The following is a 16335-nucleotide window of genomic DNA, read 5'->3' as shown; positions in this document are numbered from 1 at the left end:
ATACTGGAATGAACTCCCCGACCCCTATATTATTTATGAAAGAGATTTCCTTCAAGGCACAGTTCAGTTTCTGCTCTTTACCCTGACTCTAATGGCCAATTAGTTACCCACGCTGTTTGGCCTTGTCTGCTTTGGAGAAATAAATCTCTGACTTAAATGAGAATCCTTTGGGAGGGTTCTCACTTCGACTCGGGGCCAAATGCCCTCCTGCAGCCACAAGCTGTTCTTTCCCCTCTCCCCCAAAACCCAACAAACAAACAAACAAAAAAAAACCTAGCCCAAGTTCAAGGCAAGCCTTGAGGGCCAGCATGTATTCATGTACCCATGTGCATAATGGGGTTTACCAATGTCCCTTTTAACTGAATAGCTCCCAAAGACACTCTTAAAAAGAAAGAAATTTCCTTGAACAGCATAGTAAAATAAACAAGGAACGCCACCCCCACATATACACACAGGCCCTCTTGCTATTTATCACTCCACCAATGTGTGTTCTGCATAGGAAACACACACATAAAGAGCACATATATGGAAAATATATGTGCACTACCAGGGCAACTTATACTCCTAAGGTGGCAGACCTTTGGATGGCCTCAGATCATCTGGGCGACTTGGCAAGTGTTAGCCAGCTGTAGGCTCCTGGCAGTACTATTGAGCTAGTCTCTCCTTTGCTTTCTATAATACCTCTAAGGATCTCTGCTGCCACATATTAGTATTTTTTCTTGCTTCTATTTTTTTTTTTTTTTAACAATTACTATTGCTATGTTCCCCCACCCCCCATTTATTCTCTCCTTTCACCCTTGCCCTCCTCAAAAGTGTTTTGATACTGACCACTTCCTCCCCCAACAACCCTTTCTTTTATCACCCATTTCCCCCTTCTCATATCCCATTCTATTTTCCTGCAGGGTAGGATCAATTTCTATATTCCTATTGATTACATATGTTATTTCCTCTTTGAGCTATTCCCCCCTCTTCCCCTCCACTATGAAAGGTTTTTCTTGTCTATTTTTAAAAAAAAAATGGCAGATAGTTCCACTTCTCCCTTTCCCTTGGTACATTCCTCTCTCAACCTTTAATCATTTATCATTTTTTAAAAAAGATAGTATCCCTTCATACTCAACTCATACCTGTACCCTCTGTGTCTATATATATATATTCTTTCTAATTAACTGCCATAATGAGAAAGTTCTAATGAGTTACAAGTATCATCCTCCCAAGTAGGAATATAAACAGATGAATCTTATTAAGCTCCTTATGAAATCACTTTCCTGATTACCTCCTTATGCTTCTCCAATCTTATATTTGAAAGTCAAATTTTCTGTTCAGCTCTGGTCTTTCTATCACAAATGCTTGAAAATCTTCTATTTCATTGATTGAGCACCTTTTCCTCTGAAAGATTATATTCAGTTTTGCTGGATAGGTGATTCTTGGTTGTCATACTAGCTCCATTGCTTTCTGGAATATATTCCAAGTCTTCTTGTCCTTAAATATAGAAGCTGCTAAATCTTATGTTATCCTGACTGTGACTCCACTATACTTGGTTTCTTGAATTATTTCTTTGAAATATTTTCTTCTTGACTTGGGAGTTCCAGAATTTGGCTATAATATTCCTGGCAGTTTTCATTTTGGGAATCTCTTTCAGGTGGTGATCAATGGATTTTCTCAATTTCTATTTTGTCCTCTGGTTCTAGAATATCAGGATAGTTTTCATTGATAATTTATTGCAAGATGATGTCCAGGTTTTTTTTTTTTTTTTGATCATGACTTTCAGGTAGACCAATAATTTTAAAATTATTTTTCCTGGATCTATTTTCCAGGTCAGTTTTTCCAATGAGATATTTCACATTTTTTCCTATTTTTCATTTTTTGTTTTGTTTTATTGTATCTTGATTTCTCATTAGCTTCCATTTGCTCAATTCTATTTTTTAAGGAATTATTTTCCTCAGTGAGCTTTTGTACCTCCTTTCCCAATTGGCCAATTTTGCTTTGTAAGGTATTCTTCTCATTAGCTTTTTGCATTTCCTTTTGCACTACTTTGAATTCTTTTCCTAATTTTTCCCTCTCTCTCTAACTTGATTATCACAATCCCTTTTGAGCTCTTCCATGATCTGAGCCCAATCCTTATTTATTCTTGGAGGCTTTGGATATAGTAGGACCTTTGACTTTATTTTTTCTAGCATGTGTCTTGATTTTCCTTGTTACCATAACTTTCTATGGTCAGAATATTTTTTTGTTGTTTGCTCATTTTCCTAGCCCATTACTTGGCTTTTAACTCTTTGTTAAAGTATATACTTCCAAACATATATGTAAAGCATATACTTCCAAACATTTTGAACACTTTTGTGCACAGTATAAGATTTTACACACCACTGGCATACCCCATGCTCTAATGACTTTACACATTGTAAAGATTCCAACAGGGCTCTGTTTCCTGGGTGGACGGTGCATTGTCCCAAGCTTCAGGGAATATGACCATAAGTGCTCTTTTCTACTCTGGAGCTGTTAGCTATGTCCCTGCCCCATTGTAGCTATAAGATCTAGTGTGCTGAATCAACTGAGTTCTGCTTTTGCTGAGGCTGGGGTTCAGCTGAGGCTGAGGCTAGGGCCAGGGTGGGTCAAGGTAGGGTTGGACTGGGCTGGAGCTGGGGCTGTGCTGGTGCAGCCTGTGCTGGGATTATGCACTAGGTTCCCCTCCTGGTTCCACAGACCTTTTCTGCTGACCCTCCAAGTCTGAGTTGAGAGGTCTGGTAGCCATCAGCACTGCCAATCATTACAGGTCTGGCTGGGTCTGGGTCTGGGTCTGGGTCCTGGGCTGCACCAGCAGAGCTGGGACTGTACTCTGGGATCACTGGGACTGCATCCTGGACGCCCATCCTGGTGCACAGACCTTTCCTGCTGACCTTCTACATTCTTTTCTGTTGGGAAATGTTCGTTTGTCTTTTGGGAGAGTTCTGATGCTCTAAAATTTGTTTATAGAGTCATTATTTAAAGGAATTTGGAGCAATTTGGGATGAGGTGGTGAGTTCCTACCTTCACTTGGCCATTTCGATCTTTTTTCTCTTTAAAATAGTATTTTATTTTTCCAACTACACGCAGATAATTTTCAACATTCACCTTTTCAAAACCACATATTCCAAATTTTTCTCTCTCTCCTCTCCCCAAGACAGCAAGCAATCCGATACAGGTTAAGTCATCTATTAGGGTTTTTTTTTCTGGTTATACACATACATTAATTTTTCAAACAGACATTTCTTTATGAACCATGTTGGGAGAGAAAAAATCAGAACAAAAACCACAAGAGAAAAAAAAATGGAAAAAGGAAAAAAAAAAGTGAACATAGCACGTGTTGAGTTACATTCAGTCTCCACACCTATGAGTTTTTGACAACTGCTGCTACCATCTAGCTACGAGGAACCACTAATTTTTGTTAGCGTATAGTGCCAATAATTAACTCAATTTTGGTTACTTTTCTCTGCACAGTATCCTTCCTAAAAGCTCGGAATAAAACACAGAACTCCGGGTGTGTTCTCACCAAGGCAGAGTATGGAGAAACTTTCCCCCCCTTATTTCTGGAAGCTCTGCCTCTTAATGAAACCTGAGTCTCGTTAGCTATTATATTGGTTGCCATATCACGGCGTAGCTTCATACTGAGTTTGCAGGGCATTAATGCTGTCAGATAGTTTTCAGGCCAGGTGTTAAGGAATCAAGCCTTCCCCATTTTGTATTGGGAAATTGATTTGGACTTTGCAATTATCTCTATTGGATTTCATCTTATCAGCTTCCGTCCAAAGATTAATTAAGCCTGTCAAGATCTTTTGGGCATCCGACTAGCGCCCACGGAAGGAAGGCTATGCGAACTCTGACTTGTCCCTCCTCCTTCCTGCCCAGCTTTGACAGCTGCATCATTCCTAACCACTCAAAATGTCAGTTGGACCCACGCCCCCGATTCTGTGGCTTCAAAAAGCAGAGGGCCACGCCCCTTCGAGGGACTTCTGGGCGGAGCAAACGAAAGCATCCGATTTGAGCCTCCGCAGCCCCCGTAGCGCCGGCAGGCGGAAGCGGAGCGGCGTCTCTGGCCGGAAGTGGCTGCGCAGTTTCGCTTGAAGTCTTCTCGCTGCCTCCGCCCGCCCGCGCTCCGGGAGCTTATGTGATCCTCGTGGCTCGTTCGCCTAGGTGAGTCCCCGGGGCTTGGGAGGAGGATTCTTGTCCTTCTGCGTCACGTTATGCCGTGGGCGACCCCCGAGAGGTGCACGACTTCCTCATCTAGCTGCCTGTAACTGCCACGGGGCGAGCAGTAGTTTGTGACGTCGCGGTCCTGGGCCCGGCGCGGACTGAGCCCCCGACGCTCCCGTATCGGGGGCCTGGCGATCCTACACTGAGGAATCGAGCGGGGGCAATCGCCTTTCCGGGCCCTTGGAGGCCGGTGTGAGCTGGCGCTCCCGGCGTTTCCCCGGCTGTTGCGCACCGCGGTGTTGCTAGCGCGGTGTTTTGAGACCTTAGCCTATCGGGGGCGGGGCGCGCACCCCGGGCCAATCGGGAAACCTTGGTGACCTGAGTGTCATTTCTTCATTGACCGCAGGCCCGGTACATTAAGATAATTTCGCTTTTGCCTCCTACTCCCAGTCCGGGCCTTAGTACCCCTCCAGTTACCCCGGCTGAGGCCTCGGGCACTGCCCACACCTGGATTTTTACACCCGGAGCATCCCGTTCTAGCACTCTGGGCAAGAGGATGCGGTCCCCGGGCGAGGTGATGTGGCCTTGAGATACCCTCTGTAGGTCAGTGCTCCGCTCCGGCCTTGTGGCCTAGCGGGGAACCACGCCCCTCCGGCCTCACTCTCCCTAGAATTGAGGTCTTTAAGCACGTGATGCTGAATTTCAGAGTAGGCGGCTTTAATGGCTCGTCGCCTTTTTGATAATTGTTAGAAAAGGTGGATTTTCCATTTTAAGAAAAAATAAAATTTCTTTCTAAGATGAAAGCAAGTCCCTTTTATTTGGGTGGGGGGAGAACTAGCTGGGTAATATAAATAAGACCACTCAAAAAGATAATCATTATTTACACCTTCATTTCTGCCTTCATGTTTATCTGACATTTGTCTTTTTTGGCAGGACTGTCTGCGTTATTCTCAAGGATTTTTCTTTGTTTTCTCCTGATTACATTCAGGGCCAGTGCTGGTGAAAGATGAGGACTAATTTCTGATGGATTCTGGCATTTTTAGCCTCTTTCCCATATCTTTGTGTGGAATGCTTGTCCTTAATGTTTACTTTCTCCTTTCCCTTCGGGGAAGTTAAACATATCTCACTTTAGCCTTTGTTAGAATACTAAGGTGGATTCATGTGAATGCCTTTTTTGCACCCCCCTCCCCCCTCCCGCTCTGAAAAACCTAAGAATCTAGGATAGCTAGTGGTGTATATTGAGGATACTGATTGAGGCTCCGAGTGAAAGTCCTGGTAATATAAAGCTCTAATTGATTCCTCCTTTTCTAAGCCAGTTTCTCTGTGTGTGTATGTAAAATGTGAATGGTGATAATGCTTACAGTAAGGTGATTAAGAATAAAAAGAGTGAGAGTATGAGAATTACTGGCACCTTGTGGCCATAAAGTAGAATACTATATTATGGTGTAAATGAGCTAGCTTTTCAAAATCGTGACGTTCTTTCCTTTCCAGCATAGTTTTGGGTTTTTCTTCCCTTTCTATTCAGTTTCTTTCTTTTCTTTTCTTTTTTTAACCTGTTCTTGTAAGCCATTAAATTATGGTAAGGCCATAAGCTTTCAAATGAAATCACATTAGTACTGAAGGAACCTGTGGTGCAGTAGAAATTTTAGCCCCATGATTGAAAGGACCCATTCTAGAAAAGGGAGAGCTAGTTGTAGCAATGACAGTCTGACTGCTAGAAAATCAGGGAAGAATAAGTGTTTGTTTGAATGAAAAGTAATATCTGCTATCTCAACTTTATTCTTGCAGGCGAGTTTCTAGTGTTTGGGACAGTTTGCCAAATTTCCAGAGACCCTCATCAATATAAGTAGGTCACATTCTTAAGTCTTTTAATTATGTCCTCCCCATTCCATTGTACTAAGGTGATGTGAATATCTGCCACATGTTCTTACGCAGAGACACAGGAATGTTAGGTCTGAAGGAACTTTAAAGAACATCTTTATTCTAGAAAGGAGAAAACTTCTATTACCCAGATTTTTTGGAAACTTTTTTTAAAGGGAGAGAAAAGAGAAGAGGACCTTCTGACAAGATTTTCTTTGTTTCCCTCAGCTTCTTAGATGATAGTCTTAGTTTGGGCAGATTTGAATAACCCTTTGGCTTAATTTGGCCTTCTTTATTAGAAGTGTTCCTATCATCTGGGAATGATGATTTGCCCAGAGAAATGAGGAAATATTTTAACCAAATTTCTCTTCAATGGCATTTAAATATCTAAGAGAGTTACTATTTTTTATATTAGAATTAGGTTTATTACTATGGAGTGAGGAACCTACATGAAATCTAGTATCTGACCTAGGCATTACATGGTAAATCACTTGCAGAGCCGAGAATAGGGACCCATTTTTTTTGGTTCTGTTCCTAGTTAGTTTTCTATGTAAATGCGAATGTCTGATCCTTCATCATCTTTGTAGTACTTTGTAGCACTATGTGAATAAGGGGAAAGGCAAGCTTTTCTCTTAGAAGGATTAAAGCTAGAGTTAGAGGAATTTGAAGTCTCCTGGTTAGTAAATTGATCATACAGTAACTACATTGAAAATGTAACATATATAGTGTTTAACAGCATTGCATCCTACTCTGGCCTTCTTGATTTCATTAAAGAAACAGCTGCATTTTGCTCAGTTGTAAAAAGTACATATTTTTGTGAAATCACCATATTCCAGAATGATTAGCAAAGTGGCTTCCCTGAATGGTACAGTGGTTAGGTCTCTGGATGTTGCTCCCTACAGAATGAGATGGATTTTAACTGGTTGCAGGAAAGAAGTCTTGACTGGAAAGCAGTGGTTCAGAGTAGGTGGTGCCGGTGGATGTTATATGAAAGTTGAAAGAGGGTCTTGTGAAGCTGTTAGCTAGATGTCAGGGACCTATGATTGGGAAAAACTAAGGTATTGATTGTTTTGCTCCCAGTGTTCTTTGCCTGGCTCTTCTTGTCAGCTCAAGACTTTGAACAAACAATTCAAGATTTTGTTTTTGTTTTGGGGATCTCTTCCCCTTCATATTCCTTCTTCACTATTAGCTTCTACTTACTCCTTTTTCTCACCTCTTTCTTTTCTCAACAGTATTTAGGCCACACTTGGCAGGGTTAGGAATAAGGATGCATTTTCCACCGAAACATATAGAAGTAATGCTTGTTAAACTGTATTAGGAAAGCATTTCCCAGACTGTATGTGTATATGTAATCCTGATGGTATGTACTACATGAACACATAGGTTTAACGAGAAAATGAGGATGTAAATGATACTTTTTTTACTCCAGATTGCAAAATATTATGTTGAGTGTCTTAAAATGTATCATGCATTCATTATTCTTTATTATTAATCATCTTTAAATGATGCATGATTTATTTTGGGCATGAAAATAGCTTTAGTTTTCTGTTTTTGCTTTAAGAGCTTCATATTTTCCTTCTATCTTTGTTTTATTTTCTACCTTTAATTTGTCCCAACTAACAGTAAGGGAGCTCCATGTGTCTTTCAGTCCCCAAAATGCTTTATAGCCAAATTTATTTTGGGAATGAAGCTCTAGAAGTAGTTCCTTCTAGACCCTGATAATTTGTTGACTGGTCCCCTGCCTAGGAGAAAGGTCCATTTTTTACCCCTTTTTTTGTAAATAGTATTTTGTTTTTTTCCATTTACATGTAAAAATAGTTTTCAACATTCATTTTTTGTAAGATTTTGAGTTCCAAATTTTTCTCCTTCCCTTCCTGCCCTCCCTATTTCCCAAGATGGCAATCTGATATACTTTATACATGTGTAGTCATGTTAAAACATGGTTCTTTCAAAATATGACTAATGAGGAACTAACAGAACAAAAAGGAAAAAGTGAAAATAATATGCTTTGATCTGCATTCAGACTCCATAGTTCTTTCTCTGGATTTAGATAGCATTTTCCCTCACAGATCTTTTGTAATTGTCTTGGGTCATTGCATTGCTGGTATTTCTCACTTCCATCAGCATAAGTTCATGTAAGTCTTTCCAGGTTAGAAAGATCTATTTTTAAATAAGTCCCTCCGGAGATGTTCTAACCAGAGAACAAAGAGCAGGAGCTCTGTGCATAGAGGTTCCTCACAACTTTTTCCAAGGGATTAGGACTGTGGAGTCAGAATGTTGAGCTAATTGTGACCTAGTTTCTTTAGCAGAGGCAACATGAGATAGAGAATAGAACTTGGAGGGGTCAGGAGATCTGGGTTCAGCGCCTTACAGACATCTCTCAGCTGTGTGACTATAGAAAAACCACCTTATTTCTGAGGGCTTCAATTTCCTTGTTTCTAAAAGAGTGAGAATCATATTCCCATTGCCTGTCTCACAGAGTTTTGTGAAGAAATGCTAAAGTATGGTATAAATGTGAATTTTCAATAAGATTTTCAATGTGTTTCCCAATGTGGATCCCAAAAGAGGTGAGCTGTGTCAGCTTAGAGGGAAAGGTCTAAGGTCTTTAGTGGAGTGTTTCACCGTCTATCCATGATTCTATTCTATTCAATAGTTTTTATTAATGACTTGGATAAAAACTTAGTGGCATGATAATTAAATTTGTTAATTAACTAACATAAGGCTATAAAGGAGAGCCAGAATATTGAATGACAGAGTGAGATACAAAAATATCTTAACATGATAGAATGATAAAACAAAACTAATAAGGTTAATTGTAAAGCTCTACACTTTGATTAAAAAAAAAAAAAACTCTAGATAGAAATTCATACCAAAAAAGGCCCAGTGATTTTAATAGACCGTAAGCTCGGTATAAGTTAGCAGTATGACCTAACTACCAAAAAATCTAATGTGATCTCAGGATATGTTAAAAGAGGCATGGGGGTAAAATGTTTAAGGAGCCTTCCTTTGGTCAGTTCATATCTGGAAAATTGAATTTAGTAACAGACACTGCATTAAAAAAATTATAATTAAAAAAGGGATCAATATCTTTGCTTTTATATCACTTTTTTTTCTTTTTAAAAATATTTATTATTATAGTTTTTTATTTACAAAACATATGGATGGGTAATTTTTCAACATTGACCCTTGCAAAACCTTTTGTTCCAACTTTTCCCCTCCTTTCCCCCACACCCTCCCCTAGATGACATTTAATCCAAAACATGTTAAATATGTTAAAGTATATGTTAAATCCAATATATGTATACATATTTATACAGTTATCTTGCTGCACAAGAAAATCATATCTAGAAAGAAAGAAAACCTGAGAAGGAAAACAAAAATGCAAGCAAACAATAACAGAAAGAGTGGAAATGCTATATTGTGTCACCTTTATTTTCAAATATAATTTTTCTTCCTCCTTTACTCAACCATCCATGTAAAGAATAAAAGAGAAAAAAGAGCAATTAATCAACACAGCAATCTAATCTAATAGTATATGAAATAGTTTACACTCTTGGTCCTTCAAATTTGCAAAGGAGGGGGGAAATGTAACTTATTATTTCTTCCTTAAGGCCCCCAACCTGGTCATTGTAGTTAAATAACATTGTTTTTTTGTTTTGTTTTCATTTATTGTTGCAGTGATTCTGCATGTTACTTCTAAGTTTTCCTTGCTGTTTTCTTCTTGTGCTTCTGAATCCTTGCTTTGTTTCTTACATTGATTCTAGTAGCACAATAATAGTCTATTATATTTGTATATTATTTTGGCCAGTACATTTATTTTTATTTTTCTCAATAGTATTTTATTTTCCCAAACACATGTAAAGATGTTTTCAACATTCCTTTTTAAAAGATTTGTATTCCAAATTATCTCTTCCTCCCTCTCTTATCTTCCCTCTCCTTAAGAGAGCAATCAATATGATACAGGTTAAACATGTACAATCCTTTTAAACATATTTACATATTGGTCATGTTGTGTAAGAAAAATAAGAACAAAAGGGAAAAAAAACCATGAGAAAGAAAAAGCAAACTAATCCCCCCCAAAGTGAAAATATTATTCTTTGGTCCAGTTCTCTCTCTAATGCAGATGGCATTTTCTGTTGGATTACCATATTGTTAAAAAGAGCTAAATTTATCATAGTTGGTCATCACATAATTTTGTTATTATGTACAATGTTCTCTTGATTCTGTGCACTTCATTTTTTTTTTTATAATAACTTTTTATTGACAGATGCGCACTTCATTTAGCATTAGTTCATGTAAGTCTTTCTAGGCTTTTCTTAAATCGGCCTGCTCATCATTTCTTAAGAACAATAATATTCTATTACATTCATATACCATAACTTATTCAACCATTCCCCAACTTTTGGGTGTCCAGAGTAGAACTTCACTTCCTTGCTACTACAAAAAGGACTACTAACAAACTTTTTACAGATGTGAGTACTTTCCTCATTTTTGTGATCTCTTTGGGATACAGACCTAGTAGAATTACTGCTGGATCAAAGGGTACTCACAGTTTTATAGCCCTTTGGGCATAGTTCCAAATTGCTCTCTAGAATGTTTTGGATCAATTCATAACTCCTCCAACAGTACATTAGTTTGGACACTGCATTTAAAAAGTCATAATTTATTGTGACTTTTTAAAAACATCATTGTCACTTCGTAGTGATCAAATTCTTCCTCAAAAAACAAAACAAAACACAAAAACTTCTTTGTAACAAAGAAATATAAAGAAAATACATCAATCATTGACTGTGCGTGTTAATATGTGCTTTATTCCATATATATATCTTACCATTTTTCTGCTGAGAAGTGATAAACTTTCTCACTGGTCCTTTGAAGTCAAGATTGATCATGATAGCAATCAAAGTTCTGATGTATTCTGGTGGTGTTTTTCTTTGCATCATGGAGGCCGTTGTGTAGATTGTTTTCTTGTTACTACTTATGTCACTTTATATCAGTTCAAACAGGCCTTCCTTAATTTTCCTTAATTCTTCATATTTACTGGATATTGAAGCATGTTCTGAGAAGACAGTGGGAAGAGGGAGAGGATTGAAAACTGTTTTTGACTAGCAACATTTGAAGGTGTGCACAAGAGAAACTTTGGGTTGGGGAGGATGATAGGCTATTTCTAAGTGCTTAAGGACTGTCATATTAAAAGAGAAATTGAATTTGTTCTGCTTGATTCCAGAGGGAAATTGTAGAGAGCTAGATGTAGGTATGTATAATGGAAAACTTCCTGACAAGTTCCAGTGATGGAAAAGGCTGCTTCATTGGGTAATGGATGATTGACTATTTGGAGACTGACCTGTTTGGCCATGGGTTGCGCTACATATATTCTGATATGTAGTTCATGTCAAACAAAATATAGAAGACCAAAGTCTCAAAATTTCCTTTTTTGAGTAGAGAAAATCAAGCCACATCTTATTTTATGATATTTCATCAGCAAGTATAGGTCCTTTTGAATGTGGTTATTTATACCCACAGATATATTTCATGTATTCTACCATTCATTTGTAACCAAACTGCTTGGTAGAAAAATTCGGAATATATGTTCTCACATTTTGAATTGAAAAATCTATTAAGCATTTGATTTTCTATGACTTGAAATTGAAATTTCATATGTTCTGTGAATTAGTCTCTCTTTTTGTGCCTGTATAGACAATAAGTAGATATATTTCTCCATCATTACTTTTTCCCCACCAATCATTTTTTAACTATGAAATGATTCAATCTATAGAGACTGAGAATATTACCTATTGAGACTTTCCTTCATCTTTTGCAAAACAAATAAGAGTTAACTTGGTTGCCTTTTAGTAGAAAAGCAAGGACTGAGGCAAGCACCAAGCCTTCTAACTCTGGTAATTCTGCTCTCAGGGATATTATTCTGTTTCTACTAAAACTAGCCATAATTATCCCGAAGCCATTCAGTTTCCAGAATTTCACTTAAAAAATCTGGTTGGTAGTAAAATAAATTCATGTGTTGTTTTTCTAGTCTTTTGTCATTTGGACATCTCTCATGTGGTCCTCATATTTAGTATTCCTTGATATTAATCATGATGATTGAAAGGCATCGTGAGGTCCGAGTACCATCTGCTTTAATTCAGTTGTGTTCAATATCATTTTTGCGTAAGGTGTGCTATGTTCTAATTTTTTTAAAGTTGGTCATAGAATATATATTGACAACTTAGATGATTCGAACAATCAGAACATGTTGTTCTTCAAACCTGCCAGATAACAGGGAGCTTACTTTATAGCTTTTGTGATTGATAGTCACTTGGATCCACAGGTTTTGTATTGATTAGGAATATCACAATCAAGAGCAGGTCCAAAAGTAACATTATGGAATCTACTGATTAGAGCTTGATTGGCTGCCATTATTTGTGAATTCCTTCTAATATGGTCTTATAATGGCAGGGGCTTTTTGTATAAAGCCAAGGATTTGTCTTCTCTTAATGTATGGAATCATATGCCCATGATCTTTAAAAGAGGAAATCAGGCTTTTCTGGTTATTTGATGTCATGTAGCCTCTTACATAGGAGGTCTTCAGAGGAAGAAGGAGAAAAAAAAAACTTTTAAGACAAACTAATGCAACATATTTGTCTATGAATGTGAATTATGCTAAGGGAAAGTGGTTGTTGATCAATATTTGATTCACTGTAAACTCGCATTATGCGCCTCTTCCTCTGGGATAGCTGAATAGCCCCTGCTCTTTGAGAGAAAGATTACATGGATGGAATTGGCAGTGGTTTTGTTCCCACAATTCTGGTAGAAAGGCATGAAACCTTTTCTCTGAACTTGAAGCAAAGAAGCCTTCTTTTAGTTAGACATCATTTCTTTCTTTGAATGAGGAGAGTCTCTCCCTCTAGATACTTTCCCACATTCTTCAGGATTTTCGTATGTAAATCTACCATCATTTTATACAGAGTGTTTTTATATTGTCCTTTATAAAAGCTGATGCAGAAATTAAATAAAACCTAACATTATTGCTAATTAATCAGGTGATATTTTGTGCCAAATTTCCTATAATGGTAACACTATTTTATGGGTTGATTTATATGGTTTGGATTTTTTTTTTTTAAAAGTCCATCACAATAGGTGGAAGCCACTCATTCTTCATCTACCCTTTTTTCAGTACCTGGCACCAATTCTGACCCAGTCAATTGTGATCCATGGCTTCTGTGATAGTATGCCGAAGATTTCCAAGCAGGATCGGCAGGACTTCAACATTCTCAAGCACAGCCAAGAACCAAACCAGGAAAAAACAGCCCACTCAAACCCCACAGGATTCTTTTCAGATTCCTGAAGAGATCAACAATAAGCCCAAAGCTGCTGCCATTCTCAAGCTCTTGAATCCTCCAGGTTACCGCGTATTGTACAATCCCCTTGCTTATAATAGTACTAAAGAAGCAGCCTGTGGGAACAGAAGCAGTAGCATTAGTCATGGTCAAAAGAGTCCTCCAGAAAAGGACAGCTCTGATATTTGTGAAAAGCAGATTCAGAATACATATTGTGTCCCCTCTTCTCGGGGAATGCCAAGGATCCGAAAGGCTTTCTTGGGTGTAGACATCAATGAGACTTCTGGTTCTTGGCCTGTGAGCAAACTGCAGGTAATGAAAGGTGATACCGAGAAAGTTGCTGTGGAAACTTTTAACACCTTTGAAGATCCTAGAGTTTTCCTCAAGCTGAGGCCTGAGTACCAGCATCATAGTTACAGTGTACCTGAGGCTTGTCAGGCCTTGTCCATTGAGGAGGGTGAACTGATTTTACACAAAGTGATAGTAATGCAAAGTAAACTTCGGCCCCAAACCATGGTTGACTACTTTGGCAAATTGAGCTTATTGCCCGTGCAGCAGCAGTCTGTACTCTTGTCCAATAACAAGTTCACAATATTGTGCCAATTAAGTCTAAACAGTATACAACTCTTTGATGTTTCGGACCTAATAAGTATTTTGAAAGCATTTGTTCAGTTGGGGATCCCTTGTTCTCACCCAATGCTAGCTGTATATGAAGGAGAATTTTGCCGCAGGGTATGGAATATGAACCTAGATGAGCTTTTATTGGTGGCTGACCTTTGGAGGTGCTTAGGCTACAGTGTACCCTGCTTTTTAAAGATATTTTTCAGTTATCTGAACTTGCATTGGAAAGATCTCTCCTTGTCCCAGCTGGTACATTTAATTTATATTATTGGTGAAGGTCGGCAAGTGCCTCAGGACCTAATGCAGAAATTAGAATCCTTAGTTCTTAAGTATTTGGATTTACTCAATTTAGAAGAGACTGGCACAATCTGTTTAGGATTCTTCAAATCGAGTAGTAGTCTTTCTGAGTATGTCATGCACAAAATTGGGGACAAAGTTTGTGCCCAGATGCAGCATTTGAGCAACTATGCCCTAGTGAATATACTTAAAATGTTTCGCTTTACTCATGTTGATCACATAGATTTTATGAAGCAGTTTGGACAGATTGCCCCTCAGCGAATACCTTCCATGGGAGTCCAGGGTGTCATGCATGTAACTCTTGCCTGTTCAGCTTTACGCTTTCTGGATGAAAGGGTCATGAATGCTGTAGCTGCTTCATTGCCTTCCAGAGTGGCGTATTGTCGGAGCAAAGATATGGCCAAAATTTTGTGGTCTTTTGGAACTTTGAATTATGAGCCACCTAATGCAGAAAACTTTTATTCCAGCCTGATAGATGAGATTCGCAGAAAGAAGCCTGAGTTTGGCAGGTTCCCTGACCACTTATTCACCAGTTTGCTAGGCCTGGCATTTTCTGAACGCTTTCCAGTAGATCTTCTTGATTTTGCCTTGAGTCCAGAATTTATTAGGCTAGCTCAGGAGAAAAGTAAGTTTGAGCTCACCAAAGAATTGTATACCCTTGATGGCACGGTTGGGATTGAGTGTCCAGATTACAGAGGCAATCGTCTAAATGCTGAGCTTCAGCAAGAGGGGGCAGCGATGCTGTGGCAATTAGCAAGACAAGATATGAACTCCAAGCCTGAATTCCTGGAAGCTCTCTTCTTGCTTCAGACAATTTTAGGGGGACCTCAGTACATCAAACATCATATGATTTTGCCTCATACACGATCATCTGATTTAGAAGTTCAGCTTGATGCCAATAATAAACCACTGCCTTTTAATGAAGAAGCCATAACAATAACTGGGACCAGCTCTCACCTGAAACACATAGGGGTCAGTCTTACAGATGATTTGATGACTCAGCTCTTAACAGGAAAATCCAGCACACCTCTTCAGGTTAAGGCAAAGGCCATCGAGAACCCTCCAGATACAGACAAGAAGTCCAGAGGAGGGGCCCTAGAAGGGGCCTTTTGTTCCTTACCAGGGCCACAGGCAGGAGTGTCAAAGTTGGCCATTCAGGTGACAAATAGGAACCAGTATTGCTTTGGTTCTAGGCACATGCTTGGGCTGCACAGCATGAAGAGGAGGCAGCTAAGAAAGCTTGGGTATACTGTGGTAGAACTGGCCTTCTGGGAATGGTTTCCTATATTCAAACAGACACGTTCAGAAAAGCTCTTCTATCTTCGGGAGAAATTGTTCAACTCTGCCTTCTGAGGCCTCAGGGGATCTGCTTGCCATTATTCTCCCATGCTGGTTAGTTGGCAGAACGTCTACTTAGCACTTTGAGATGATTGTAGAAGCCAAAATGGAAGTGAGGCATTTTGGAAAACCAAGTAGCTCAGAACAGAGAGAAAGTAATGGACTTCTCTGTCCCGACAAGGTTGAAAATACATTTACCAGAATTAGTGTTGGATTATCTGATTATATGGGTGGATATTTGTTTGATGGTAGTACCATTACATTAATAAATGGCATAAAGTTACTCATCTGTCTCCTATTTCTCTTGTGTAGGTAGTGTGCTTTCTTAGATAACCTGCTTGAACTTGTTTATGAGTTTTCAGATTGAAAACTCACTATAGTTCAAATCCAGTTTATTTTGGCTTGCAAATATTTCATTTTAAAATGTAAGCTTGTTCCTAATGTTCACTTTAAAAAAATATAAACACGATCCCAGTTTTTTGTTTTCTCACATCTCCTTTTGATAGTCTGGTCAAATCTTTGGATCCCTTATCAGAATAATGTTTTTAAATGCATAACATAAAATACATAGAATTAGAAAGCACATATTGAAATTTTTTTTTCCCCATTCAACTTCATGGACCCCAGGTTAAGGACCCCTATTCTAATGAAAAGCTCATCTGACTTCCAGGATCCTTTAGGGGCAGCTTTGGAGATTATAGTAGCTTTCTCTCAA

General features: G+C 38.7%; 2 protein-coding genes across 7 annotated transcripts in view; both read left to right on the top strand.

Moving 5' to 3' along the window:
• Positions 1 to 4073: 4073 nt before the first annotated feature.
• The window catches only part of UBOX5 (U-box domain containing 5), a 49230-nt gene continuing 36968 nt past the window's right edge, over positions 4074 to 16335 (top strand). For 3 of the 5 annotated variants that reach the window (XM_051965665.1, XM_051965668.1, XM_051965664.1), the window contains exon 1: positions 4074 to 4170. The gene's annotated coding sequence lies outside the window, so the exon portion shown is untranslated. Of the gene's footprint in view, positions 4171 to 5958; positions 6017 to 16335 lie in introns of all 5 variants that reach the window. The other 2 variants (XM_051965667.1, XM_051965666.1) reach the window with 2 other exon arrangements.
• On the top strand, positions 4075 to 15903 carry FASTKD5 (FAST kinase domains 5). Of its 2 annotated transcripts, none has more exons than XM_051965662.1 (2): positions 4075 to 4170; positions 13202 to 15903. In XM_051965662.1, the coding sequence occupies exon 2, from the start codon at positions 13239 to 13241 to the stop codon at positions 15633 to 15635; it is 2397 nt and encodes a 798-aa protein (XP_051821622.1). In that variant the 5' UTR covers positions 4075 to 4170; positions 13202 to 13238; the 3' UTR covers positions 15636 to 15903. The 2 variants fall into 2 exon arrangements, with proteins under 2 accessions (XP_051821622.1, XP_051821623.1); XM_051965663.1 differs by lacking the exon at positions 4075 to 4170 and adding an exon at positions 5956 to 6016.

The sequence above is a fragment of the Antechinus flavipes genome, chromosome 6 (assembly GCF_016432865.1).
Source record: "Antechinus flavipes isolate AdamAnt ecotype Samford, QLD, Australia chromosome 6, AdamAnt_v2, whole genome shotgun sequence".
NCBI lineage: Eukaryota > Metazoa > Chordata > Mammalia > Dasyuromorphia > Dasyuridae > Antechinus > Antechinus flavipes.
Note: the sequence above shows the minus strand (reverse complement) of the source record. Positions and strands in the feature narration are given on the sequence as shown.